The sequence below is a fragment of the Vulpes vulpes genome, chromosome X (genome assembly GCF_048418805.1).
Source record: "Vulpes vulpes isolate BD-2025 chromosome X, VulVul3, whole genome shotgun sequence".
NCBI lineage: Eukaryota > Metazoa > Chordata > Mammalia > Carnivora > Canidae > Vulpes > Vulpes vulpes.
Window position 1 is genome coordinate 51,229,613 of NC_132796.1, and position 26,298 is coordinate 51,255,910.

Sequence of the window (26,298 nt, forward strand, 5' to 3'; positions counted from 1 at the left end):
ACTCCGGGAGCAGCAGGCGCGGAGCCGGAGCGGAGCCGGAGCGGAGCCGGCCCGGGACCGGCCCGGGCGAACGGCCAGAGCGCGAGGGAAGCCCGAAGGGCCGGGCAGCGGGCCGGCCGGCGGGCCTAGGAGGGCGCAAGCAAGGCAGGGAGCCGCGCGGAGCAGGCAGCAGGCGGGCTGGCCGACGGGCGGGCGGGAGCGGCGCGGCGCGGCGCGGGGCGAGCGAGTGGAGCGTGGTGGCCGGGCCCGCACGGCGGCGCTGAGGGGCGCAGAGCTGCGCCGAACCGAGACGGCCAGAACAGAGTGCGAGCCGGGCGGCCGCCGGCGCGGACTAGAGTGGCGCGGAGCCCTGGGCAGCTGAGGGGCCCGACACTATGAGGAGTGCGGCGCCGCCGCCGCAGCCGCCACCGCCCCAGTGCCCCGCACCGCCCCTCGCCGGGACGCTGGGCAGTGCCTAGCGGGCCGGGCGGCAGCGCCCGGGCTGCGAGCGAGGGGGCGCGGGAGGAGCGCGGGGACGGCACGAGAGCACCCCGCGACTCTGGCCTGAGCGGGGCCCCGGGCCGGCCGGCCTGCCTCACCATGCGGCCCCCGAGGTAGAGCCTGGACGGCGCGGAGGAACGCGGAGCGGCGTGCAGCCGGCTCGCCCGCGCGTGACGGCTGTCCGGCCTCGCGCCCGCCTGATCCCTCCGGCCCGGACCCCCCCTGAAATATGTTCAGGGGCGCTTGGATGTGGCCCGGGAAAGACGCCGCCGCGCTGACTATCTGCTGCTGCTGCTGCTGCTGGGCTCCCAGGCCGAGCGACAAACCTTGCGCTGACTCTGAGCGGGCGCAGCGATGGCGACTGTCCCTGGCGTCCCTGCTCTTCTTCACCGTGCTGCTCGCTGACCATCTGTGGCTGTGCGCGGGGGCCCGGCCCCGGGCCAGGGAGCTGAGCAGCGCCATGCGGCTGCCCTGGGGGACCGGCCGGGAGCGGCAGCCGATGCCTCCTCGCGCGGTGCTGCCCCTGCCGCCGCCGCCGCCGCCGCCGCCGCCCGACGAGCCCGGCGCGCCCCCGGGCACCTGCGGCCCCCAGTACAGCAACCTGACCAAAGCCGCCCCCGCTGCCGGTCCCAGGCCGGACTGCGGTGGCGTCCCAGAGCCCACGGGGCTGGATGCAGCTTGCACCAAATTGCAATCTTTGCAGAGACTTTTTGAACCGACAACCCCAGCCCCCCCACTGCGGCCCCCTGACTCCCCTTCCCGTGCCCCGGCCGAGTTCCCCTCCGCCAAAAAAAACTTGCTCAAAGGCCACTTTCGGAACTTCACTCTCTCCTTTTGCGACACCTACACGGTCTGGGACTTGCTGCTGGGCATGGACCGCCCCGACAGCCTGGACTGCAGCCTGGACACCCTGCTGGGGGACCTGCTGGCTGTAGTGGCCAGCCCGGGCTCCGGGGCCTGGGAGGTTTGTAGCAACTGTATCGAGGCATACCAGCGGCTCGACCGACATGCTCAGGAAAAATATGACGAGTTCGACCTCGTGCTGCATAAATACTTACAGGCAGAAGAGTACTCAATCCGGTCCTGCACGAAAGGCTGTAAGGTAGGGACTGGCGTCCGCGGGCACGACACCTCCCTCTCGGCAGCGGTAGCGGTGGCGGTGAGACTCAGAGAGAAAAGGAAGTCTCCCCCTTCACCCACCTCACCTCCTCCAACATCCCCACCGTTCACAGCAGGGCACCATGAGTACTACCTTGGGACCCTCCCCAGAGAAGGGTGCCTCAGGGATTCAGGTCAGTTTAACCACCCGGCCAACTTCTATTAATTCCGGGTTTGGGCACCTTCTGACTCGGGCTTCCAGGTGTCCCGCCCCCGCATGAGGTGGGAGGGGTCACAGACAAAGGGATGGAAAGACGGATCTGGCTACCCCTCAACATCCATCCTCCACCAGCGGTGCCCCCTTCCTTTCCTGAGTCGGAATTGAAAGTCCTGGGACTGACTGTTGGAGGCAGAAGGCCAAAGGTGGAAGGAAAAATATTTGGCAACCGAACCTGTCCACCCTCTGGCCCCTACCAGTGGTTGAGAGAAGAAGCATTCCAGCTGGTGGAGTGCGGGGCTCTAGTGACCTTAGATGACCCGAGGTATAGTCCACCCAGGGGTGCCTGTCTTCTCTCAAGTAGGGAACCTGCCAGCTCCTCTTCCCTGATAACAGGAATTGGGGAACAGGGCACAGCGGTTTGTGGGAGGGCCGCTGGAGGTTGGTGCATTACAAAACTCCCAATGCCTTCCCAACACACTGGGGTAGCAGTGGAGGGAAAGCTGGTTATCTGGCTGCTGGGGACAGGCGTCCAGAGGAGAGGGGAGGCCACTGCAGAACGGGCCTGCCTAGGGAAGAGCTGGGTATGGAGAAACTTCTTGACCCTCGGTAGGGTCATTTTGGACAATAGGTGCATGGTGGCTATCAACATTTGGGATGTGGTATTACTGCTCTGTTTGCTCTGCTTGGCCAGGTGACCTGCCTCTGGGAGAAAAGAGAATAGCAAGGTCAAAGGGTCAAGTGAAGAAGAGACCAGGTGGGGTGGTGGCCCCACTCATCCTGGAGCTGGGGGCTGAGAGCTGGAGAGAGAGACAGTGACTCCTATCCTAGTTTGTCTCCCTTAGAGGCCTCAGGGAGGGGCAGAAAGTGCTCCTTTCCATCTAATGCGACCCCTGTGGACTTCTTCAGGGTTCCATGCTCTCGGTGGGCTCCTTAAGGATTTATGCAGGGGTCGGGGAGGAAAGGGCTAGCTCCTTGCTCCTGACTTCACTTTCTCATTCTCCTTTTTCCCCATTCTCGTAACCTAGCAGTCTCCCTCCCGCCTCGCTCAGCCTCAGCTGACTCACTGCCTCACTCACACTACCAAATGAGATATTCCACTTCTTAAAGGTGTACAGACAGACAAATACACACTGCCATACACCACCACCGCCACCCCAGGCAAAGTCATGCAGAGATACAGAGAGGTCATCACATCCTCAAACGGTGCCATCGAAGCAGACACCCTGTCTCACACACACACACACACACACACACACACACACAGCTCCCTACGGTGTCAGGCAGCAGAAGAAGTGTCACATGAAGGAGGACACATTTTGTCATCTAGAGAGACACACACCCTCCATGTCAGTCACAGATACACACTCAGCCAAAGTGGAGGGGCATGGTCCACAGCAGACATAATAAAGGATGTCTATCTTTGTGGCCCTCCCTCTGGTCCTGTGGCCCCAGTCATTCTTCTTCTCTTCAGTTACCAGGCTGACTGAGAGACCACACTACAAGTTTCCCTCAGGTTTTTCCCCCCTGTGGCAGTTGGCTCCAAGCTCTGTCCGATCCCACACTAAATAATAATCCACCGTATTATTTTTTACCAAGCAGTTTGATAGAGAAGAAAGCCAACCAGTGCCTTGGATTTGGGAGGCCTTATCACCTCTACCACTTGTTAGCAGTGTGACCTTGGGCATGTCACTTCACTTTCCTAAGCTTCCATTTCTTCATTTGTAACACAGGATCCATAATCCTTGCTCTGCCCCCATCCTGAGTCCTTCATAAGATTTAAGTGGGAAGAGATAGCTATTAGCATTTTGTAATGATAATATAACACCTGACATTGGTGTTTCACTTAACGTTTTAACCTCTCTCACAAATATTACAAGATCACAACTGCCCAGGGAAGATGGCGATACCAGCACCATCATCCCCCATTTTACAGACGAAGAAACTGAGGTGCAGGGGGATCGAGCCCTTTGCCCTGAGGTCACTTAGCTGATGAGCAGGAGTGCCGGGCCTGCAACCTTCATGTTCTGCAGAAGAGCAGAGGCATGCTTTTGCCATAGCCTCGCATCTAGCTCCCCATGGCCAGGGCCCTCCCTGCTCTCCTTTGTCTCCTTGTCGCTGTTGCTGTCGCTGTCACTCTCTTATTCTCCCTCTCAAATGAACTCCGCCTGCTCTCTTGTTGCCAGCTGTGCTGGGAGAAGGGCAGTGCCAGCTTTCTCCTGGCGTCTCCCACTCTTCTCCAGCTGAGGCCTACACCCACAGGACTCTGGATTCCACTGTTTTATGGGCACTGAGGGAAAAGGAAGCCCTGCTCATGCTTCCCTGCAGCCCCTCTCCCTTCACTCCACCACTCCACCTCTATCCCAGTCCTTCTTGCCCATTCCCAAGCTTGCCCCCAGGCTCCAAGCCCTCCTGTCCAGCCCCTACCCCAAAGGGGATCCCTTGGGATGATGCCTCATCCTCAAAGCTTCTCCTGGGTGGAGAGCCCATAGCCCAGGCCAGGAAACCAAGCTTTTGGAGCCTCTGCTCCAGGGTCAGGGCACACCCTGCCCTGGGGCTTGTCCTGAGTGTCTCAGTCAGATCTTTCCTGGGCAGTTTCAGAAACCCTGTTCTCCCTCATCCCTCAGCGATGCCTGCCCCTGTTTCAGGCCATATGGGGCCCCACGAATCATACCTGTCCTCACTGCTGCCTGTGACACCTCCCAATTTAGTACCAGCTGCAACATTTCCTTAATGTGCGACTGACTTCCTCTTGCATGGCAGGGATGTTAACTTAGGCAGACCGATGCCCATCCCCACCCTGGCCTCTTCCAAACTCAGGCTGCTGTTCTACCCCACCCTTATCTTCTTGTGCATACAGCCCCTGAGCCCTCACCTCCCTTTACCCTTGGCCCTTCCTCCCAGCCCTGCTGGACAGCTGCCTCACTCCCCCACAGCTCTCCATCCTCCCAGCCCTGCCGCACCCCTGCTGGTTCCGATGGCCTCTGTTCCCACCTTTGTCCCTCTCTGACCTAAAATTTAGGACAGTGCAACTAGGGAGTGGTGGAAATGCAAACAAAACCCTGGCTCCTTCTCTCATAGTTCTGATTCAAGAAGGGATAGAAAAGCCCAAGCAAAGGACAATTAACTCTCTTACCTGCCACAGGGCCACAGAAGTAAAGGTTGGTGCCAAGGAAGGATGTGATAGTTATATTCTGTTCCGAACAGGCCCGAACCCACCTGGGCAGACTGGGTGTTTCATTCTGGATCTCACACTGAGCAGATGGGGAGGAAGCTGGAACCCAGGTTCTCCTGGACAGAGTCAAAGGAGCTGTTTCACCTGGAGAAGAGGAGAGTCAGGAGGATGTGGTCTCTGACTTTAAATCTCAGAAGAGTTGTCATGGTACAAAAGAGGCATGTCTTGCTTACCCCCAAAGTGACTTTGTAGTTAGAATGTCCTGGGTTCAAACCCAGCTCTTTTATCTATTCCCTGTGTGACCCTTGAGCTAGGGGCTTTCAACTCTCTGAGCCTTACTTTTCTCATCTATAAACTGGAGCTAATTCATCATAACAGCTCTGTGAGGTCATTATTAATGACAAGCCTGCACAGTACCTAGGCCCGGCACATTGGAGTGGCTCACTTAACAGATTCTTTCCTTCCAAAGAGGGAACAGACTGCCCTAGGAGGAAGTGAGCTCCTGTTCCCAGGAAACATCTGGCCTGACACAGGTAGACTCTTGAAGGAAATGCTGTGGAGATGACTCTAACTCCAGGTTATGGGGGGAGTTGGCCAAGTGACCTCTAAGTCTGTTCTAATGCAAGGTTGAAGCCCCATGAGCAGAGCCTGCTCCGTGAACAGTGGCATTGAATGGGAAGAGCTGGAGAGGGGCATGACACCTCCACACAGAGGAAGGGGGACTGCCAGAGCCGGCTCCTCGCCTTCTGTCCATACCCATTGGGACCTTGTTCTTCCTCCACTCTGGCTGGCAGCTGTTTCTGCCTCACTGCCTTCCTTTCTCCTCCCACCTGTCACAGCTTTCCTGCCAAGCAGGACTCCTGGGCTAACACTGATACTAAGAGCAAGGACTTCAGGTCACTGGGCAAAGGGCAGATGCTCTAAGGTGGCCAGCAGTCCCTATTGTCACCCAAGCTTGCAGGCTGGGAGTGGAGCCTCGCAGTCAGCCTCCCTGATTGATGATTCTCCCAGGCAAAAAGGGCTCTGGTTTGTGCTGGGGGAGGGGGCGGGGGAGGAAGGGGGAAGTACTCAAGACATGGCCTTCTGGGAAGCATGACAAAGCCTCCACTGGAGAAAAGCCTCAAAATCCACAGAAGCTCGTTGCTCAAGAATGTGAGCACTGGGCTTCTGAGACAGAGAAGAGGCAATGTGTAATAGCTCAGACAAGGATAAAGTGGATTAAATGTAGGAGTGTAAAAGTGACCTCGTGCTGCCCACACCTCTCCAGACTACTTCACCCCCATCCCGACCCACCCCAGCTCCATATTCTTCCCAAATTTTAGCCCACACCCAACACCCCCCATCCACATACCAGTGGCCCCATAACCTTTCCCATCTCTTCTGAGAAGATCTCCCCAGACCCTTCCTAAGACCACACCCCATGCCTCACTTGCTAATCCTCACCCCTACACACTCCCAACCCCCACTTCTCCCAACAGTTATCTCCAGCCCCTTGCCCCATCACCCATCCCACCTTATCCCCTTATCACCCATCTGTACCACATACCCTTCCTAACTCTTAACCCATGTCCTTCCCCTCTTCTGGCCTTCCCCCCAGCTCCCCCCGCCTGCCCTGTGCCTCTTGCCCTCAATAATGTCCATGCCCCCTTACCCGTGCATCTCTCACACTCCATTCACACCTCACCTCCCTCATCCTTGTGCCTTCTCCTGCCTCCCCTTCCATCTTCTAGTCCCCTCTTCTGTACCCTCCCTTCCTCCCCCCTCCCTTTCTGCTTCTGTGTCCTCCCTGTCTTCTCCCCTAACTGCTTAAGGCAGAACAGTGTATGTGTGCATGCACACACACTTAGACACAGACAGACACACACACAAACACACAGTCTTCTTCATGGCTACTTTCCATCCTTTCCACAGGCTGGTGCCTGACTACTATAGTCACCATAGCAACGGGAACCTCCAGGAAGGATACACTGGTATCTCCTGAAGGTGGGGGGGGGGGAGCTAGGTGGAGAAAGGTGAGCCCAGCAGCCTCCCACTTAGTTTCATGGTTTGGCTGGAAGAGTCTACTGAACAGGGCGGAGGCAGTGGAGGTAGGGGTGAGGAAAGGGAAGATGGTGGGCGGGGCTGACAATAAAAAGAGGATCAAGTATCTCTGAAGACCTCACAAGCCTGAGAGGGTGCCTCTAAGTCCTGTGGGTGCGTGTCATCCCCCCCCCCCCCCGCGCCAGGCATTGGTACCTCATGGAAAGGGCACCCCTTGGTGTGTGGGTGGGTATGCAGGAGGACATCTCAGGCTCAAGGGTGGAAGTTTGCCCTAGAAAATCTTGTCCCTGAGGGCAGTTATTTAGTGTTTCCACCCTCTGAGGCTGTTTACCTGCTCTGTACCCATGTAAACTGGACATCAAACCTACTCCCCACCCCTGCCTTAGCTCCTGTCTCGGCCACACGCAGATTCCAGCTGCAGCTGTTCACTGGAAGGCCAGGGGCAGCTTCTAAGGGGTCTAGACCAAGACAGGCTTCCAGAAGCACCATTCTCCAATGCTGACCTGGGAGGTCTCAGGGGACTGCGTGTGTTGTGCTCCCTGTGGTTACAGGCACACAGACTAGAGTGTATGCAGGTGGCCAGGGATGCTGGATCAAACTTTCCTCCCTAGGCATAAGAGGAGGTTCAGCAAAGCCTGGATTTTTGACACCTTGAGCCAGGTAGCTACTTAGAGGGAAGAGCAAGGGCACAGGCAAGCTGCAGCTGGTCCTGGGGAGGAAAGGCGTTACTACAGACTGACAGGGGCTGCCAGGACCAAAGCTCCTGCTCAGATGGATCCTAGAGAAGGAAGATGGAACCTGAGCCACAAGCCTCTGGGCTAGGCAGACTGGTGCCCAAGAAGGGGGAAAGAAAACTGCAAGCTTTTGAGTGCCTGGGAGATGAGAGGGGCTTTATATGTGTCCATAAACTCATTTAAATGCAATCATGCCAGCAGGCAGTTACTGCCCTTATCTTCACTTTGCAAATGACTATAACTGAGGCTCAGTGAGGGGAAGTGACCCACCCATTCCACAGAGCCAAAAGGTAGGGAGACTGGGATACAAAATCAGGTCTGTCTGTTCTTTCCCCAGAGCATACATGTATAAAGAATATATTAATGATCTCCTCCAGCTGTCAGAAGCAATGCCCAGCTGGCTATTGAGAGACTGGGCTGCAAAGCCACACTGACCTCAGAGGGGGTCAAGCAAGGCCTCCTGGCAGCTTAAGGCCTCCTGGGGTAGTTCAGGTGCAAAGTAGGGACCCACCAGCATCCTCTTTGTTCAGCACTCCCAATCTCTTATCCTTGAAACTCAGTAACAATTCCAGTATCCTTTTGGGAGAGTGACAGGGGATGGCTACCAGGAAGGGAAGTGTTTGCTGCCTCCTTTTTCTGCAGGCTCTGCACAGGAGGTGGGAGGAGCCAGGCGCCCCTTGCCTGGAGGGAAGGTAAGGACCAACTGGTGCAGGAGGGGAGGAGGTCCTTCCTAGGCAGGCCTCGTGTAGTGGAGCTGGTAGTGGAAACAATGAGACCTTGTTAGCCCAGAGCCTGCTGACCCCTGCCCTGAGCTTTGGACACCCACTTCCCCTGCCACTCTTTTGTTGAGCCCTGGCCTGCGATGGCTAGGCTTTTCTTGGGGGGTAGAAGGAAGTGCCAGCTTACCAAGTTCCGCCTGCCTACCAAGGGACATGGCGTGGTGATGGGCATTACCATTGTTTCCTATCATTTTATTTGGCTTCCAGCAGATAGCCTGGTTACCTGACACATCTGGGAAAGGTGAACATATCTGCTTAGTGTTCAACTCAATGAGAACTTCCAGCCCAGTCAATCCTCCAGAACTGTAGACTCAAAATCTTTTGAAAATACCTTTTTCTTCCAATTACCTAGAAAAAGGTCTTTGAGAAATTATGGAAAACAGAACAGGTAAAAGGTCCCAGAGACCCTCTTAATGTATAGTGTATTTCCTCATAATCTGTCTTTTTGTGGAATATATATTTTTTTAAGATTTTATTTTTTTAAAAGATTTTACTTATTTATTTATTCATGAGAGACACAGAGAAAGATTGAGAGGCACAGACACAGGCAAAGGGAGAAGCAGGCTCCATGCAGGGAGCCTGCGGTGGGACTCGATCCCAGGTCTCCAAGATCACACCCTGGGCTGAAGGCGGCGCTAAACCGCTGAGCCACCAGGGCTGCCTAAGATTTTATTTTTTAAAAGATTTTGTTTATTTCTGAGAGAGAGTGAGAGGGAATGGGGGGGAATGGGGCAGAGGGAGAGAGAGAATCCCCAAGCAGGCACCCCACTGAGCGAGGAGCCTGACTGGACTCAGAGCTCTATCCCAGGACCCTGAGACCACGACCTGAGCCGAAATCAAGAGTCAGTTCACTTAACTGACTGAGCCACCCTGGTGCCCCTACATAGATCTTTTTGGCTTTTTCATTATAGTAAAATCTGCATAACATAGAATTTACCATTTTAACCACTTTTCAGTGTATAGTTCAGTGGAATTAAGTACCCTTGCAATGTTGTATAGTCATCAACACCATCCATTTCTAGAAGTATTTTATTCTCCCAAGCAGAAACTCTGTACTGATTAAACAATAACACTGCATTCCTCCCTCCCCCAGCCCCTGGTAACCTTTATCCTACATTCTCTCTCTATGAATTTGTCTAGTCTAGGAACCTCATATATGTGGAGTCATACACTACTTATCCTTTTGTGTCATTACATTTTGTTATGTTAAAAACATTTAACATAATGTTTTCAAGGTCCATCCATGTTGTAGCCTGTATCAGTACTTCATTCCTTTTTATGGTCGAGTAATATTTTATTGTCTGGATATGCCATATTTTGTTTATCCATTCATCTCTATGAACACTTAGGTAATTTCCACCTTTTAGCAATTATGAATAACGCTGCTGTGGACATTCATGGACAAGCTTTTATGTGCACATATAATTTCATTTCCTTTCACCTTTCGTCTATTGTGAATAATGTCATTACAGACATCAGTATCCAAGTATCAGCTCAAATCCTTGCTTTCAGTCATTTGAGGTACATACCTAGATGTGAACTTGCTGAATCACATGGTATTTCTACGTTTAACTTTTTGAGGAAAAAAAAACTTTTTGAGGAACCCCCACCCTATTTTCCACAGCCGCTGTACCATTCTGCATTCTTATCAGCTGTGCACAAGGATTCTTAATTTCTCCGCATCCTTCCCCACACTTATTATTTTCCATGTTTTGATAATAGCCATCCTAATAGATAGAACTATTTTTACATAGTTGAAATCATACAGTTCTTTTTACCCTGCTCTTTTTCGATTACTGTTAAAGTCATACTGAGTATCTTTCTATGTAATTAAATATTCAAAAACATCAGTCTTGATGAGTGTACAATATTCTAGCGCATGAATATAGTGTGATTTAAGTAGTCCCTTTTGTGAGATATTTACTTTACTTCCAACTTCTGTTATAATTAATGCTGTGATGAATCTTTGTCCATAAAGCTTTGTCAGATCTCTGACTCCTTTTTTTTAATAAATGCTATCTCAATCATTTTTTTCTTATTTCTCTACTTTGCTGAGTTTCTTAAATCACAAAATAAAGCATGCTCATTGTACCAAATCTAACAATATAGGGGTGTACAAAGAAAACATTAATAATCCTCCCAGTGCCAGTGCCACTGCCCTGAGGTCACTGATGGTAACAATTTGGTGCGTATCCTTCCTGCCCCTCTCTCTGAGCTTACATAAACATTTACACACACAATGACTTTTTCTTTCCTTTGTTTTGCATACAAATGGGAACATAAACATTAATTCTGCAGAATGAACATTTGGGACTCCTCTCACAGAATCAAAGAGTATTAACCTTTTCAAGGCTCTTGACATACAAATTTCTTTCTTGCCACATTTCTTTCCAGAAGGATTATTCTAGTGTATACCTTCACCAAAAGCGTGGGACTAATTTACCACCCTTTTCCAGTACTGAGTATCATATTTTTAGTGCTTTACTAATTTGGGGTTGAAGAATGGTATAGCATTGGCTTTTACTTGGCATTCCTTAGGTCAAAAATTTGTTTTACTTGTTTATAAGGCCATTTCTATTGCCCGTTTTGTGAATTGTCCATTTGTGTCTTGTGGTTTTTTATTGATTTTTATGTACTTTTTATGTATTATTAATGATTTTAACCTTTTTATGATCACATTTGTGGCAGCTATTTTTCTCATTTGTTATTTCCATCTTAGAGCTGAAAGGAAGGAATGGAAAAGCAAAGAACTGTCCCAGACCTTCATTCTTACATGTGCCTTGTAAAGTGCAAAAATATTTATCCCCATTTTTCATAGGAGAAGACAGGTTCAGAGAGGTTAAGTAGCTCAAGGTCATTCAGCTAGTAAGAGTTGGAGCTGGGATTTGAATCCAGGTCAAATCCAGGAGGCAGTGGTACTGCCTCATTTGTGCCAGTGCAATTAAACCACTGGTAAAACTTTGTGCTAGTTGCTTTACAGACATAATTTATAGAAAGGTAAGGATAGGTGCCTTTATGTCTCCATTGTGCAGGTGAGAAAAATGTAGATCAGGAAATTTAAGTCACTTGCTTGAGGTCTCATAACTGCTAAGAGCAGACCTGGGACTTGACCACAGGACTAAGTTTAAAGATGTTTGACCCTGTCTTCTCCGCACACCTGCTGCGTCCCTACGGACCATCTTCTTGGCTCCATATTGACGCCTAGAGAGGGAAAGTACTTTGCTCATAGTCATCTTGCAAATTAGTGGCTGAGTCCCCTGCCTGCTTACTGATGACTTTTCCAAATTCACAAAGCTAGCCACTGGCATGGCCAGAATCGGAACCCTGCTTTAGCTAACTCTCCATCTGCCTCAAGCGAAGGCTTTGCAATGCAAAACATTTCTGGGGCATGCTGGGTAGGAGCCATTAGGCAGAGTGCCCTGAGACCTTTCTGAAGGAATGGATTCATGCACTGGAGTCTTCCTGGGCAAGGCATTTCCAGAAGCCCCTAAATGATAGGACCTGGATCAGGAGAGCTAGTGTCCAAAGGCAAGAAAACCTTTCTACAAGGAGACAGCTGCACTCCCTTCACCAGCTGTTGAAGATTAAAGCATAAATAGTGGGCTTTCGTCTCTGGGTAGGAAGCTGGTGGTGAAACAAAGCAGTAGTTGCCTCTTTTCAACATCTCCATCTCCCAGGGTGTGTGTTTGTATGTGTGTTTCGAGAAAAGTGAGAAGGGAGTACTTTGACAGGAGAATGGAAATGCTCATGTGTAACCCCTACCTAGCCCCAAAATGTTCTTCCCTTCACATCCCCTTACAAAGAAAACCTTACTCCGATAAAAGATGGGCTGAATACACTGATTGGACAAAATCACTCTCCCATCCAGTCCTAGAAATCTCTCCCCAACTTGACCTGAAATTCCATCAAAAAGATTTGTTTGAGTAACGAGCTAATTCCTTCAGTGGTAATAGTGAAACAGAGATACGGCATCAAAGAGCTAGGGCACTGAAGTCCAGGTGAATCTGGCTTTGAAATCTGTCTCCTCTGTAAAATAGTTGTTGAGATCTTGAGCATATTCTTTCACTCCCTTGGAACCTCACTTTTTTCACATTTGAAATTAAGAAATAGGGCCATTGTGGGACACCTGGGTGGCTCAGCGGTTGAGCTCCTACCCTCGGTTCAGGATGTGATCCTAGAGTCCTGGGATCGAGTCCCACATCAGGCTCCCTGCATGGAGTCTGCCTCTCTCTCTCTCTCTCTCTCTCTGTGTGTTTCTCATGAATAAATAAGTAAAATCTTAAGAAAAAAAAAAAAGAAATAGGGCCATTGTGATGCTTAAATGACATACAGCCTGCTAACCTCTTAAAACTGCAGTACCCGTGAGATGGAAAATGTTCAGGAAATGGTAGCCGCCATTATTATTACTGGCTGTGTGGCCTTGGGCAAGTTATTTAAACTCTCTGATCCTTCCTGTTCACCCACAAATATGTCTCCACCTTGGGGGGGTAGTTGTGAGGATTCAATGAGTTAATAAATGTCAGTTGCTTAGAACAGAGCCTGGCCTGTAGCAAGCACTTAATAAATGGCAGCTAGTATTATTCTCACCTTAATTAGATGTGCTTAATCCAAATGACTGTTTAATACCCAATCGAGATTGACAACACTGGGATGGACTGCTTAGGAGAAGGAAAAGGTAATTTGGGAGCAGGAGGTGAAGTGTCTGGTGTGGGAGTGGGAGAAGGCAACTGGAGAGATTCTAGTAAGGGAGGGCACAAAGACATAGCTTAGGTGGGGGAAGAAAGAAGCAGAGATGGAAGGACTCCAAACCCTTGATTCACCTCATCCCTAGAGACCAAGCACAGCTGACAGATCCTTTTATCAGGTCTCTCTTCTCCCCGGTCTCTCATCTGTCTATCAGGGTACTACATTTGGGGAAGGAGGTGAGGTAGGGTCAGGGAGCTGGTTTCACAATAATTCCTGAGGAAGGCTAGAGAGATTGCTTTCTGGGCCTCGGCCCAGGGCTAGCAATGTGTGGCAGACAGCTGTGTCTGGGAGAGGGCACTGAGATTTTATGGTGCACATATCTGTGTGCAGCTCAAAGGAAGCTATGCTGTCACTATTGTGCTGGCAACATTCCTGTGCTGGCCTGCACAACCATTGGACACAGAAGCCCCCACAGCTCCTGTCCTCACATATTAGTTCCTCTCTGGCTATAGAACCACTCTTTCAGGGCAGCCCCCATGGCGCAGTGGTTTGGCGCCGCCTGCAGCCTGGGGTGTGATCCTGGAGACCTGGGATCGAGTCCCACATCGGGCTCCCTGTGTGGAGCCTGCTTCTCCCTCTGTCTGTGTCTCTGCCCCTCTCTCTCTGTGTCTATGAATAAAAAAATAAAATCTTAAAAAAAAAAGAACCACTCTTTCATTCTGTTGGCCTGTTAAACTGACCTGGCCCAATCCCATGGCCTAGGCAGTGGTGGTAGAGTAGATGAACCAGGACTGCACAGTGCAGGGCCTGGAGTTTTGGGGCTGAGTCTGGGTGAGGTTGGTCAGATTAAATCTTAGACATTTTGTTTTGTTTTTTGAGGTTCATGGATGCAGGTAAGTTTATCTTTTCGTTTCATTTTCATTTTATCAAAGTATTATATGTCTGTAATTTTAAGAAACCTGTATAAGCTACATATGTATACTCACTCTTCAGAGTTAAACACTTGAAATTCTCTTACCTTTTTCTTCTGATATTTATCTCCACATTTCTAATGGTATACCAATACTACTATTTCTTGACTTTTCTGTTTTAATATCAGTGTGTGTGTATACATGTGTGAATTATATATATGTAATTTAATGTCTTTTAAATGATATAGATCTCAAAGCTTATAATTAAAACAGAAGCTTTTTGTTCAACCCCTGAGCCTCACTTTTCAGAATTAAATATTGTTTCTTCTGATATTTACCCCCACATTTCAAACTGGCATGCCAATACTACTGTTTCTTGATTTTTTTTGTTTTAAATATCTATTGACTTTATTTTATTAGAGGAGGATTTAACTCTCTTATTACCAGCAGCACTGTATGTGCACACATATTTCCCCTCCCTTCCTACATCCAATATTGACATATCACAATTTCTGATATTGACAATATTCCATTTTTACATTATTAGGACTATAAATATTGTTCACAGCTGAGTCATGTAGAACCCTGGATTACATTTCCTTCCTTGGTCAACTTGTTTTCCTGGAGTTAATATTTGCCTCTTTTTTGCTTAGTTTTATATGACTTTTTGCTAATATGCCTCCCATTTCCCCATCAGAGCTGTAAAATTTATGCAAACACATTAACATTACATAATTCATTACTTCTACCTTTTCTTGCAGTTCTCCACCTTACTCCAGTCTGGGCTAGTTGTTGGAGGCTTCATTTTCAAGTGCTCAGATTTCAAGCACTTAGCAAGCACCTTTTCTGTATACCTAGTTCGATGTGAAACACTAAGGGCAATGCACAGATAAGTAAGATACAGTCCCTGTCGTCAGGGAGTCTACAGCCTCAAGGACTGATTTTTTACAGATGTCCTACCAGAAGCCGTGGGCTCCTTGCAAGGACTTTGATCCAGGCTCTGTCTTTGATCCCACACTCCAGGCAGACCTCTATCTCTTTCCATCTCTCTCCACTGAATTGCCAGAAGAACACAACACAGCCCCCAGGAGAGCAAATGTGGTCTTAGACTGTATTAACAGAAACAGAGCTTCCAAGTCAGGAGGGCTGATACTTCTATTTGACTGTGTTGATAAACTCTATTTGAGAATTGGGTTCATTTGCAAGGGACACAGAAAAGTAGGCACTCATCTGAATATAACAACCAGGATAGAAGAGAGAACTGGAAACCACATCCTATGAAATAATAATAATTTTAAAACCCGGGAATGGGACGCCTGGGTGGCTCAGGGGTTGGGCATCTGCCTTCGGCTCAGGGCGTGATCCCACGGTCCCCAGATTGAGTCCCACGTCGGGCTCCCTGCGTGGAGCCTGCTTCTCCCTCTGCCTATGTCTCTGCCTGCCTCTCTCTCTCTCTCTCTGTCTCTCATGAATAAATAAATAAGATCTTTAAATTTAAAAAAACATTTAAAAATATATAAAATAAAAACCTGGGAATGTATGGCTCCTTAGAAGAGTAGTCTACACATAGCTATCTCCATTTTTCTTCCTTCACATTTGCTTTTAAATTGGCTACAAAATAAAAAATAAAAAAAATTAGCTACAGTCTGGTTTCTGCCCCCATTGCTCTACTGAAATTATTCTCACCATGATGAGACTGCCAGCATGTTTCTGTCTAAGTCCTCATTTGCTGACCATTCCTTCTTGGAAACTCTCCCTCTAATTTACAGAATGCTACTCTTTTCTGTTCTCCTCCAATCTTTTACACCACTCCTCCATCTTCATCAGATTCCCTTCCTCCACCTTTCTCTTCAATGTAGTGTTTTCCAAGGATCTACTGTTGATCCTTTTCTCTTTGTGCTTGCTCTCCCTAGGCAATATCAACCACTTTGACTTGCATTCTTGCTTTATCAGTCAGGGTGAGCTAAGTTATGCTGTGGTAATACACAGCTCCTAATAATCTGAAGCTTAACAGTTATTTCTTGCTCACAATAATACATGTCCAAAACAGGTCAGCAAGGAGCATCTGTGCATGATCATCACCAAGAGACCCGGGCTAACAGAGGGTCCATTTCAACACTGCTTCCACAGTCAGCAGTAGAGGGAAGAGAATGTGCCAAATCATATACCAACCCTTAACGCTTGTCCCCAAAAGTGACCCATGCCACTTCAATTCACATTTCATTGGCCAAAGTAAGTCATATGGTCATGCCTAACTCCATATAGTAGTGTAAATTATAGCCCTACCATGTTTCTAATGATTAACCCCTTATCCCTTGGTGATTTATCTCTGGCCTAGACATTCCTTCTGAGCTCAGAGCATTATGTCCAACTGCCTACTTGACATTTCTACCTACCTGGCCCACATGGACTTCAAAGTCAATATGGTCAAAAATGGAATTCATCTCCTTCACCCCCAAATCTACTCCTCCTCCTGATTTCCCTTCCTTAATGAATGAAACTACTATTCATCTTGCCATCTAAGCCAGAAACCTGATAATCATCCTGGACCCCTCCCTCTCCCTCATTCCCTAATCTCCATAAGTTATCCTGTTGATTCTACCTTCTTGACGTCTCTTCTCATATACACCCCTTCTCCCCATTTCTTAATTGTGCTGCTACTGCCTTAGTTGAGGTCCCCATCATCTCTCACTCCAGATCATTGCAATAGTTTTCTGACTAGTCGTCCTACCTCCAGTCTTGATTCCTATACTCCATCATCCACACTTTCAGACATAGCCTGAAAAGTTAGCCACAGAAGTGATAAGTGATCTTTTAAAAAAGCAGTTATTTAAAATTCATTAAAGGCATTCAATTGCCTATAAGATGAAGTCCACCTTCTCCTCAGTATCCACCGCATACCATAATATGGGCATGGCTTTTCTCTGAAGCCTTACCTCCCATTACACCCCCTTTTGCAGCCTCTAACTATGCTAAATTACCTATGGTGTCTGAACCCAGCACTATTTCATACCTCCTGGCCGTTATACCTACTGATTCTTTTGCTTAAAGTATATTTATTCCTGCCCTAGTCCACCTAGTGAAGTTCTACTAGTTTTGTCCAAGCCCCAGCTCAAGCCTCTTCCACATGGAGATGTTTTCCTGTTCTCAGCCTTCAAAACACAGTTGATCAGTCCTCCCTCTCTGCTACCACTGTACCAAGTACATACTTTTTATCACAGTGACTTATAATGTTTGATTCACATAGTTGTCTCATCTTTATCATATGTAGCCCCTCATCACAGTGCCAGATACTCATAAGATGTTCAGAAAGTGATCACTGCATGAACAAATGAATGGGAAGACCCCACTCAGGGGGTTTATAAATAACGGCAGGACTATCCATTGGGACAGGAAGCTAACTGTAGAGCTAGTAGGAGCCATGAGTAAAGCCACAGAGAGACATTATCTCAGCTCAAAAGAAGGAAGAACTTCTATAACTGTTAGAGTTGTCTGAAGATATGGGCTGCTGTAGGAAAGAGTAAATGCCCTGTGACAATAGTGCTCAGCAGTGATGTTGGAGTGGAAATCCCAATAGCAGTAAGGGAAGTGGAGTGATGATGCACAGTCCCTTCCATTCCATTCTGGAATGGTCATAAACCTTCCTCCTCTGCTCATCTGATTGATATGGATCATCTAGATTCCTTAAGAGCTACCCCTGCATTAGGAACACCGCTTTTCCACTGACCAGACTGCCCCTGGCCAAAGCAGGCCCACCCAGCCATTGGCCTTTGAGCAAATGACCTGGGAAGTTTGGAGGTATGAGGTCCCTGCGGAACTTCACTGGCTTTACGTTCTTACCCACCTCTCCACCCATCTTCCCTGCCTTTCCTCCAGGCCAGGCCAGGCCACTTTGACCCATGACTGCTCATTCTCTGAAGCAGGAAAGCTGTTGCTTATTTTTATAGCCACTTAAGTAAAGCCATATCATCCACCTGGATTTGCCCGGTAATGCCTCTAATCGCAGCCTGACTCTGACAATCTCAATGAACTACAGCTGTCTCTAGAGTTCTGTCCCTGATCTCCTTCCCCTGAATTGGAGACTAACTTTGACCTTACCCTGTTCTGATCCAATTCCTTGAAAGCCCAGAATTAGGAATAGGAGCACATGGCTCTGCCCGAGGAGGTACCTCACAAAATTCAAGGTGTGCTGATGGATGTGGTGCAAAGAGGCATGGGGTTAGTTGTCAAAGTACCTGTTTTGAACCTGGCTTTGTAGTTGATTTCTTGCAAGCCTCTGACTTTGGCTAAACTAATCCCTTTCTCTATGCCTCAGTAAAATATGGGGGCAGGGTGGTTACTTGTGTACTATGGGCAGTAATGAGTTCCATCCCCAAGTTCAGCCCAGATTGTTGCTCTGCCTCCACAGGCTCTGCAGCCGCAGTTCCTGGCCAAGGATCTCAGGAGTACATTAAGAAAACAAGCAGCCATAAAGAGAAGGTCTGTAGGGAGGATTGGATGGGGAAATAGGCCCTCGGGATGTTAGCAAGTTGGAATCCAAGAAGGAAAGTGTGGGCTTTCTGGTTGGCAAGAACAGAAGCTCTCCTTCCTGGATGGTTTTCCAGCTCTTAAACCAAGGAGTCCAGGATGGCCTCCTCTAAACCCTCTGGCCCTGAGTCTTGGCTTTGGGCCGTGTGTGTACTCATTTGTGTGGGTTCACACAGCATCCTGGGGGCCAGGAGAAGTCAGACACTTCTTTCCAAAGGAGCATAGGGATGAGGATGCCCTGACCAGGGCTGCAAATCAGGAAGCAGGAAGGTAAGGCTTTCTAAGTTCTCCTGGTCCTCCCTCAACCAACAGCTGCAGAGCCTCATCTTTCCCATTCCCATTTCAAGAGTGGCTTAGCAGCCTAGTTGGGAGGAGATAGGGGGATAACCTTCCCAGCTTCCTTTTTGAGTTAATTGGTGTTCCCTCTAGTTACTCCCTGCTTCCTTCCCCTCCCAGTTCCCATAGCAACTTGGCTGCAGCAGCTGAGCCCAGCAGTGACCTAAGGTGGGAAAGGGGATTCTGTAGGAAGAGGAGGGCACTTCCAGGTCAAATCTTCCAACCCCACCCATCTTCTGCTACTACCTCGAGGGTCCAGGCTGGTTAAGCTTAAAGGGCAAGCACATGATGAAGAAGCCTTGTCTGCCAGGGATGAAGTTTGAAGAGCCCGAAAGCCCAGAGCCACCGTGGTTCTCAGCCATCCTCCCCGCCCATGCCCTTGTGTGCCCTGCCCCTGAGTGTGGAATTTGCAGTCATTGGTAGGATTGTCCAGTAAGAAGAACCCTGGAGTCGGAGCTAAGAAACCGGGTTTCAAGTTTCTCCTTCTGCCATTATTTTATGGGACTATAGATAAGTCATTCCCCCTTTTTTGGGCCTCCGTTTCCTCATCTATAAAATACAAGTAGAGGGGCTAACCTGATAGTTCTCTGTACATTAAAGTTATCTAGGAGGCAGCCTCAGTGGCGCAGCGGTTTAGTGCCGCCTGCAGCCAAAGGCGTGATCCTGGAGACCCGGGATCGAGTCCCACGTCAGGCTCTCTGTGTAGTGCCTGCTTCTCTCTCTGCCTCACTCTCTGTCTCTATGAATAAATAAAATAAAATCTTTAAAAAATAAATAAATAAATAAACAAAGTTATCTAGGGTGTTCTGAAAAACTCTTATGTGTAGGTCCCACCCACAAGGAATCTGACTTCATTGGTCTGGAGTGCATTTTTTTAAAGACTCTCAGAGTGATTCTTTTTTTTAAGATTTTATTTATTTATTCATGAGAGACAGAGAGAGAGAGAGAGAGAGAGGCAAAGACATAGGCAGAGGGAGAAGCAGGTGCCCGATGCGGGACTCCATCCCAGGACCCTGGGATCATGACCTGAGCCGAAGGCAGATGCTCAACCGCTGAGCCACCAAGGCATCTTCTCTGAGTGATTCTAATATGCAGCCAAAGTTGAAAGACTAGAGCAAGAGATCTCCAAGGGTCTCCCAACTGATAGCTGTCTAGTTTTGAGACCTTTCTTCCTTTTCCCTATGTGCCCCACCTCCAGCAAACCCCACAGCTTCCCTAACCCTGGCTCTCTTGGCTCTTCCCTATCCTTATGGTTGATAAGTATTCAGGCTGCCCCTTTTAACTGCCCAAACAACCTGGTGCCCTCTGGCTCAGTCCTCACACTGATAAGTCAGGGCAAGATACTTAAACCCGGTAAGGGGAAAGGGCTGCAGAGACTAAGGCAGGCTTGCTGCCCAGATGGTAGTCCTGAGAGCCAGACTGTTCACTTGAGAAGGATCCCAGGCCATCTCTGAAGCAGGTGGGCCAGCAGTGGCCTCAGCTGACCCTTTATAAGGCCAAGAAATTGAATTACCTCTCAGTCCCTTTTGGTTCTTCCTCCATTCACCTCACTAGTTCCTTGCCTGTTCCTGCCTAACCACCCACAGGCCTGGTGTCCTCCTCAGGCAATCTGCTCACCCACTTGTGATGGTGACCCAGGCTAGGGGTATGGGGCTTGAGGGAGGGTCTTCTAATTAAGGAGAAAGGCCACACTCCCACTGTCAGTCCACCCACCCCTTGCTTCCTTTTCTCCTTCCCTTTCTCCCTCCCTCTCTCCCAGAGCATACAGGTGAGTGCCCAGCTGTCATAGGGAGCATTATTGGCCTGTTATTAGGCCAATCAGTTGCCTGGGAAGAGGGCTGCAACTTCCAATTGGGCCTTTTCTTGAGACTAGAAGAGGGGATCCCTGGGTGGCTCAGCGGTTTAGCGCCTGCCTTCAGCCCAGGGCATGATCCTAGAGTCCTGGGATCAAGTCCTGCATCAGGCTCCCTGATTGTGTCTCTGTGCCTCTCTCTCATAAGTAAATAAAATCTTAAAAAACGAAACAGGGAGAATCCTACAGGGACCTCTGAACTCAGTCGGTGGAAGAAGCGATCCACACCCTTGTGTGAGGGTGAAGCTCGAAGAGGACCCTGGTTCCAGGCTGCCGAGATCAGGGCAATGGCTGTGGACAGAGCCTCACCTCCACCCTCTGGGTTCCAAAAGATGGAAGGCCCCTTAGCTCTAGGGGTTTGCTTTTCTTTCTTTCTTCTACCCTCCTTCTGCTCTCTTATCCATCTTCTTACCCCTGTTTTCTTATATCCCTATCTTCCTCACCCACTTTTATTCCCCTGCTCACTCTTACCCTCATCTTTGTGACTTCCTCTTTCTTACCCCTCCTCTTCACAGCCCCCCCCTTACTCCCTCTTATATCCCCACCCTCTTATCCCTCTGCTCTTCCTTACTCTTCATCACTCACCCTCACTGCATACCTTTGCCTCCCTTACCCTCCATCTGTTATTCTTCTGCTCTTTCTCCCGGGTCTACTCCCATCATCACCATTTCTTACCCTCCAACTCCCTACTCTTTCTCACATACTCCTACATTTTACCCCCTTCCCCACTCTCTTCTATACCTTAGCCCCCTTCTTACCCATCTCACTAGTTCCTTGCCTGTTCCTGCCTAACCACCCACAGGCCTGAGGGACATTTCCTCATTTACTTGTACTCTCCATTCACCTCTCTCTTACCCTGCCTCTTATTTTCACTTAATCTTTTACACCCTCCTTTCATTCCCTTCTCATTCCTTTGCATATACCTTTTATCCCAGTAATTTCACTTTTAGGAGTTTGTATAAATACATTTAACACAGGTGTGCAAGAGACATGTGTGAAGATATTCACCAAAGCATTGTTTATAATAGTGAAAACTTGGAAATAACTTAAATGTCCATCCACAGGGGATTATTACCCTTCCCCCTCCATTCACACAAAACTATACTTTTAGCGCACCATGAATTTTACTTGCTTCCATACTTCCACATAAGCTGTCACCTCAGCCTAGAATGATGTCCTTTAGTCTCATCTCTACCCATCTAAAATCCTACTTTGAGTTCAAGCTCAACTATTACCTTCTCACTGAAATCTTTCCAAGCTATTCTATTTGCTACCCTTCAATGGCCAGTAGTTTACCTCTCCTACAGGATAGATCATATGCCATAGATTCAAATTAGATGCATCTACCTATGAAACTGGAATTTATCTGAGAGTAGGGACATATCCTCATTTACTTGTACTCTCCATTCAATCAACAGACATTTTTTATGTATTTGTGCTGCATACATAATGGTCAATAAGACAAACCCACGTCTGCTCTCATGCATCGCACATTTTAGTGAGGTTGACTGAGAAAAACAAAACAAGGATGCAGACAAAGTCATAATTGTGAAGAAACAGTTAAGAAAAAGAGGGAATAATGAGAAGGCATTCTCTAACTAGAGGGGTCAGGTTGACATTTGAACTGAGGCCTGAAAGTTGAGAAAGACCTAGCCATGCAAAAAGGCAGGGAGGAGAGCATTCCAGGCCAAGAGAACAGTATGAGCCAAGGTCCTATGGTAGGAATAAGTAGGGTACCTTCAAGGAAAAGAAAGAAAACCTATGTGTGTGCATGTGGAACATGATGAGCTTGAAGGGAGAGATAGGAAATGAGTTTGGAGAGACAGATGGGAGTCAAGTTATGCAGGGGCTTGAAGTCTGTGGTAAAAAGTTTGGGTTTTATTCTAAATGTGTTTCAAGGGTTTGAAGCAAGGGAGTAATGTGATCTGGTGGTGTTTCCTGATCACTCTTACTCCTGTGTAAACAGTGGATTGGAAAGATGAAGAGTATAGGAGGCAGGGAGGCCAAACAGGAGACTTTTATACAGGTGACATTGGCATGCACAAAGTTGTGGAATTGGGAGTAAGAATTGGCATGCCTCACTAAGGGACTGCATGTGGGGATGCATGGAAAGAGAGGAATAAAGGCTGATACTTAGGTTTCTGGCTCGAATACCTTGGTAGTTGGCCATGGCACTTCATTGAAATGGTTGAAAGTTGGGAGCAAGGGCGGATTTGGGGTAAAAAAAAATGAACTTCATTTTATGACTTAGAGCACATTAGATGTGAGATGCCAGTGAGAGATCAAAGCACCAAGCAACACTTTGTTCCTCAGGGGGTTGATTTACACTACAACCCTCTACCACCCACCACCACCACCCATCACCACCCCTTGCTGGAAAAGGCTGTTGTGGGGATACACTGTAAACATTCATGCCCACAGTGAAATTATTTGTATTTTACTGTAAATGTTTAAAATCAGCGTAAGAAGCTCTAACCATGTTGCTCACAGTGTGATTAAAAGGCTTCCAGCAGCACAATGACCTGGACCCTTGTTCAAAATGCAGATACCTAAGCCCACCTCAGTCCTCTTGCAGCTGAATTGAAGGGTGTCATCTGCCTATTTAGCAAGTTTTCCAGGGGATTCTGAGGCCCACTGAAATTTAAGAACCTTTGCTAGGACAAGAAACTATGAGAAGGTGCCCCTAAAGATCTGAGAAGGGTGTGGGCAGAGCTGACCCCATACTTGAGAGTTACTCGGACATCCTGTTAAAATGCATGTGCTGACATGGCAGGTCTGGGGCCCGGCCTGGAATTCTGCACTTCTCACAAGCTCCCAGGTGATGGTGATGCTGCTGGTCCAGGTCCACACTTCCAGTAGCAAAGAGCTAGATCAGTGGTTCTCAATGGGGGTTGATTTTCACCCCTCAGGGAAATTTGACAATGGGCAGAGACAATTTTTGGTTGTTGCAAAAATGGGAGGGGGATATAACTGGCTACTACTAGGTAGAGTCAATAAATGCCACTCAATATCCTATAATGCAGTTCCCACTACAAAGGAGTGTCTAATCCATGGGTATTAACCCAAAGAAAATAAAAACACTAATCCAAAAAGATATATACATCACTATGTTTATTGCAGCATTATTTACAATAGCCAAGATATGGAAACAACCCAAGTGTCTTTTTTTTTTATTTTTATTTTTTTATAGATTTATTTATTTATTTATTCATGATAGACACAGAGAGAGAGAGAGGCAGAGACACAGGCAGAGGGAGAAGCAGGTTCCATGCCAGGAGCCCGACGTGGGACTCGATCCCGGGACTCCAGGATCATGCTCTGGGCCAAAGGCAGGCACTAAACTGCTGAGCCACCCAGGGATTCCCACCCAAGTGTCTATTTTTTTCCAAGTGTCTATTGATAGGTAAATGGATAAAGAAGATGTGTGTGTGTGTGTGTGTGTGTGTGTGTGTGTGTTGCATAATGGAATGTAAAAGAATGAAAATAAAAGTCATAAAAAGAATGGGATTGTGCCATCTGAGACAACATGGATGGACCTAGAGGGTATCATGCTAAGGGAAATAAGTCACACTAAGAAAGACAAACACATATGATTTCACTTATATGTGGAATAAAAAACAAAACAAATGAATAAGAAACAAAAAGCAGAATCAGATCTAGAAATACAGGCTGCCAGAAGGGGAGGTGATGGGGAGAAGGGCAAAATGAGTGAAGGGGACTGGGAGATACAGGCATCCAGTCATGGGATGAGTAAGTCACAGGAGTAAAAGGCACAGCCCAGGGATTAAAACCAATGATATTTTTTTTTAATTTTTTTTATTTATTTATGATAGTCACAGAGAGAGAGAGAGAGGCAGAGACATAGGCAGAGGGAGAAGCAGGCTCCATGCACCCGGAGCCCGATGTGGGATTCGATCCCGGGTCTCCAGGATCGCGCCCTGGGCCAAAGGCAGGTGCCAAACCGCTGCGCCACCCAGGGATCCCCAAACCAATGATATTATAATAGTGTCAAATGGTGACAGATGGTAGCTACACTTGTGGGGAGTATAGCAGAGAGTTGTTGAATCACTATGGTGTACACCTGAAACTAACGTAACATTGCATGTCAATTCTACTTCAATTTAATTAATTACTTAATTTTTTAAAAATTTACAGAATTTCGTGATCCAAAATGTCAGTAGTGTCACTGGAGAAACTCTGGGCTTGATGACAGTCAAAGAGTATAGAGCAGGAAAACTTAGCTAGTACCCAGTGCCTGGTAAGAGTGGTCTAGATGAGAAACAGGAAGTATACTGTGTAGTGAAACTGCAAAGCAGAGTTTCCAAATGAAACGTGGTATCTGCTCCATACCAAGGCTGAAGCCAACAGGACAGAGCAAGGATTAAGGAGAGCTTGAAAACACCTGTGGTGCCTGGTAAGGCAGATTCTTGTTTTTATTAAAACTAACCCCTCACATTTGTATTGCACTTCAGAGTTTACAAAACATTTTCGTATGTGTCATATTATTTGATCCACATAACACCCTAATGAGGTAGAGCAAGGATTATTATTTCCATCTCTTTCTTGAATTCAGAAACTTGACACCATCAGCCAAGGAAACGTTTCAGGAATTGAACAGAACTGAAATTTACCTCATTATAAGTAACTTCAGACAAGTCAGATACCTCCTTGGATCAACTTAAAATAGCAGGGTTGGGTGGGATGCTTGGTAAGACTCCTTCCAGCTCTGACATAGGAGAAATTTTGCGATTTTACCAATGAAAAAATTCTAAGTCATGGATGACTGCAAAGTAGGGGACTCGGGACTTTTGGCTCTGAGATGGGCGATTTTAGAGTAGGATGTAGTGGTCTCCACTCAAACCCTTCTCCTCCCCCACCCCCCAGATCCTGGCATTGGGTGGGTAGGGCAAGTACACCCCTCCTTCCTTCCTTTCCTTTGAGAGAGGATGGGGCTGGTGCCTGGGCTGATGCTGTTTCCTCTCCCCACAGGCTGTCTACAAGGCCTGGCTGTGCTCAGAATACTTCAGCGTGACCCAGCAGGAATGCCAGCGCTGGGTGCCCTGCAAGCAATACTGCCTGGAGGTGCAGACCCGGTGCCCCTTTATACTCCCTGACAATGAGGAAATGGTGTACGGAGGGCTTCCTGGCTTTATCTGTACAGGTAAAGGCAGAGCACTGGGGAGAAGGGAGGTGGTGGGGGGCCCAGGGCAGGCACCAGCTTGGAGTGTGGGAGCAGGGAGGAAAACAGGGAAGTCAGATTGGAAGAAGGTTGGTGCCTTGAAGAGTTAGCAGCGAGGTCCCTGGATTGGGATAGGACCAAGGAGCACAGGGGCCGTCTCTATCCACAACATGCCCTGGCCAAGGAGTCATCTCAGAGAAACTGTCTGGGATCCCTGGAAGAGAAGTATCCAGAAAGGGAAGGTGCTAAGGGACAGGGGGAAAGGAGTCTTGGGCAAGGCTACC

General features: G+C 48.3%; 1 protein-coding gene across 1 annotated transcript in view; it reads left to right on the plus strand.

Annotated features, from left to right (window-relative positions):
* The first annotated feature begins 487 nt into the window (after positions 1 to 487).
* The window catches only part of NALF2 (NALCN channel auxiliary factor 2), a 28,803-nt gene continuing 2,992 nt past the window's right edge, over positions 488 to 26,298 (plus strand). The window contains exons 1-2 of the mRNA XM_025982863.2: positions 488 to 1,582; positions 25,825 to 25,996. Of these exons, the coding sequence (XP_025838648.2) occupies positions 710 to 1,582; positions 25,825 to 25,996 (1,045 nt within the window). The 5' untranslated portion in view covers positions 488 to 709. The remainder of the gene's footprint in view (positions 1,583 to 25,824; positions 25,997 to 26,298) is intronic.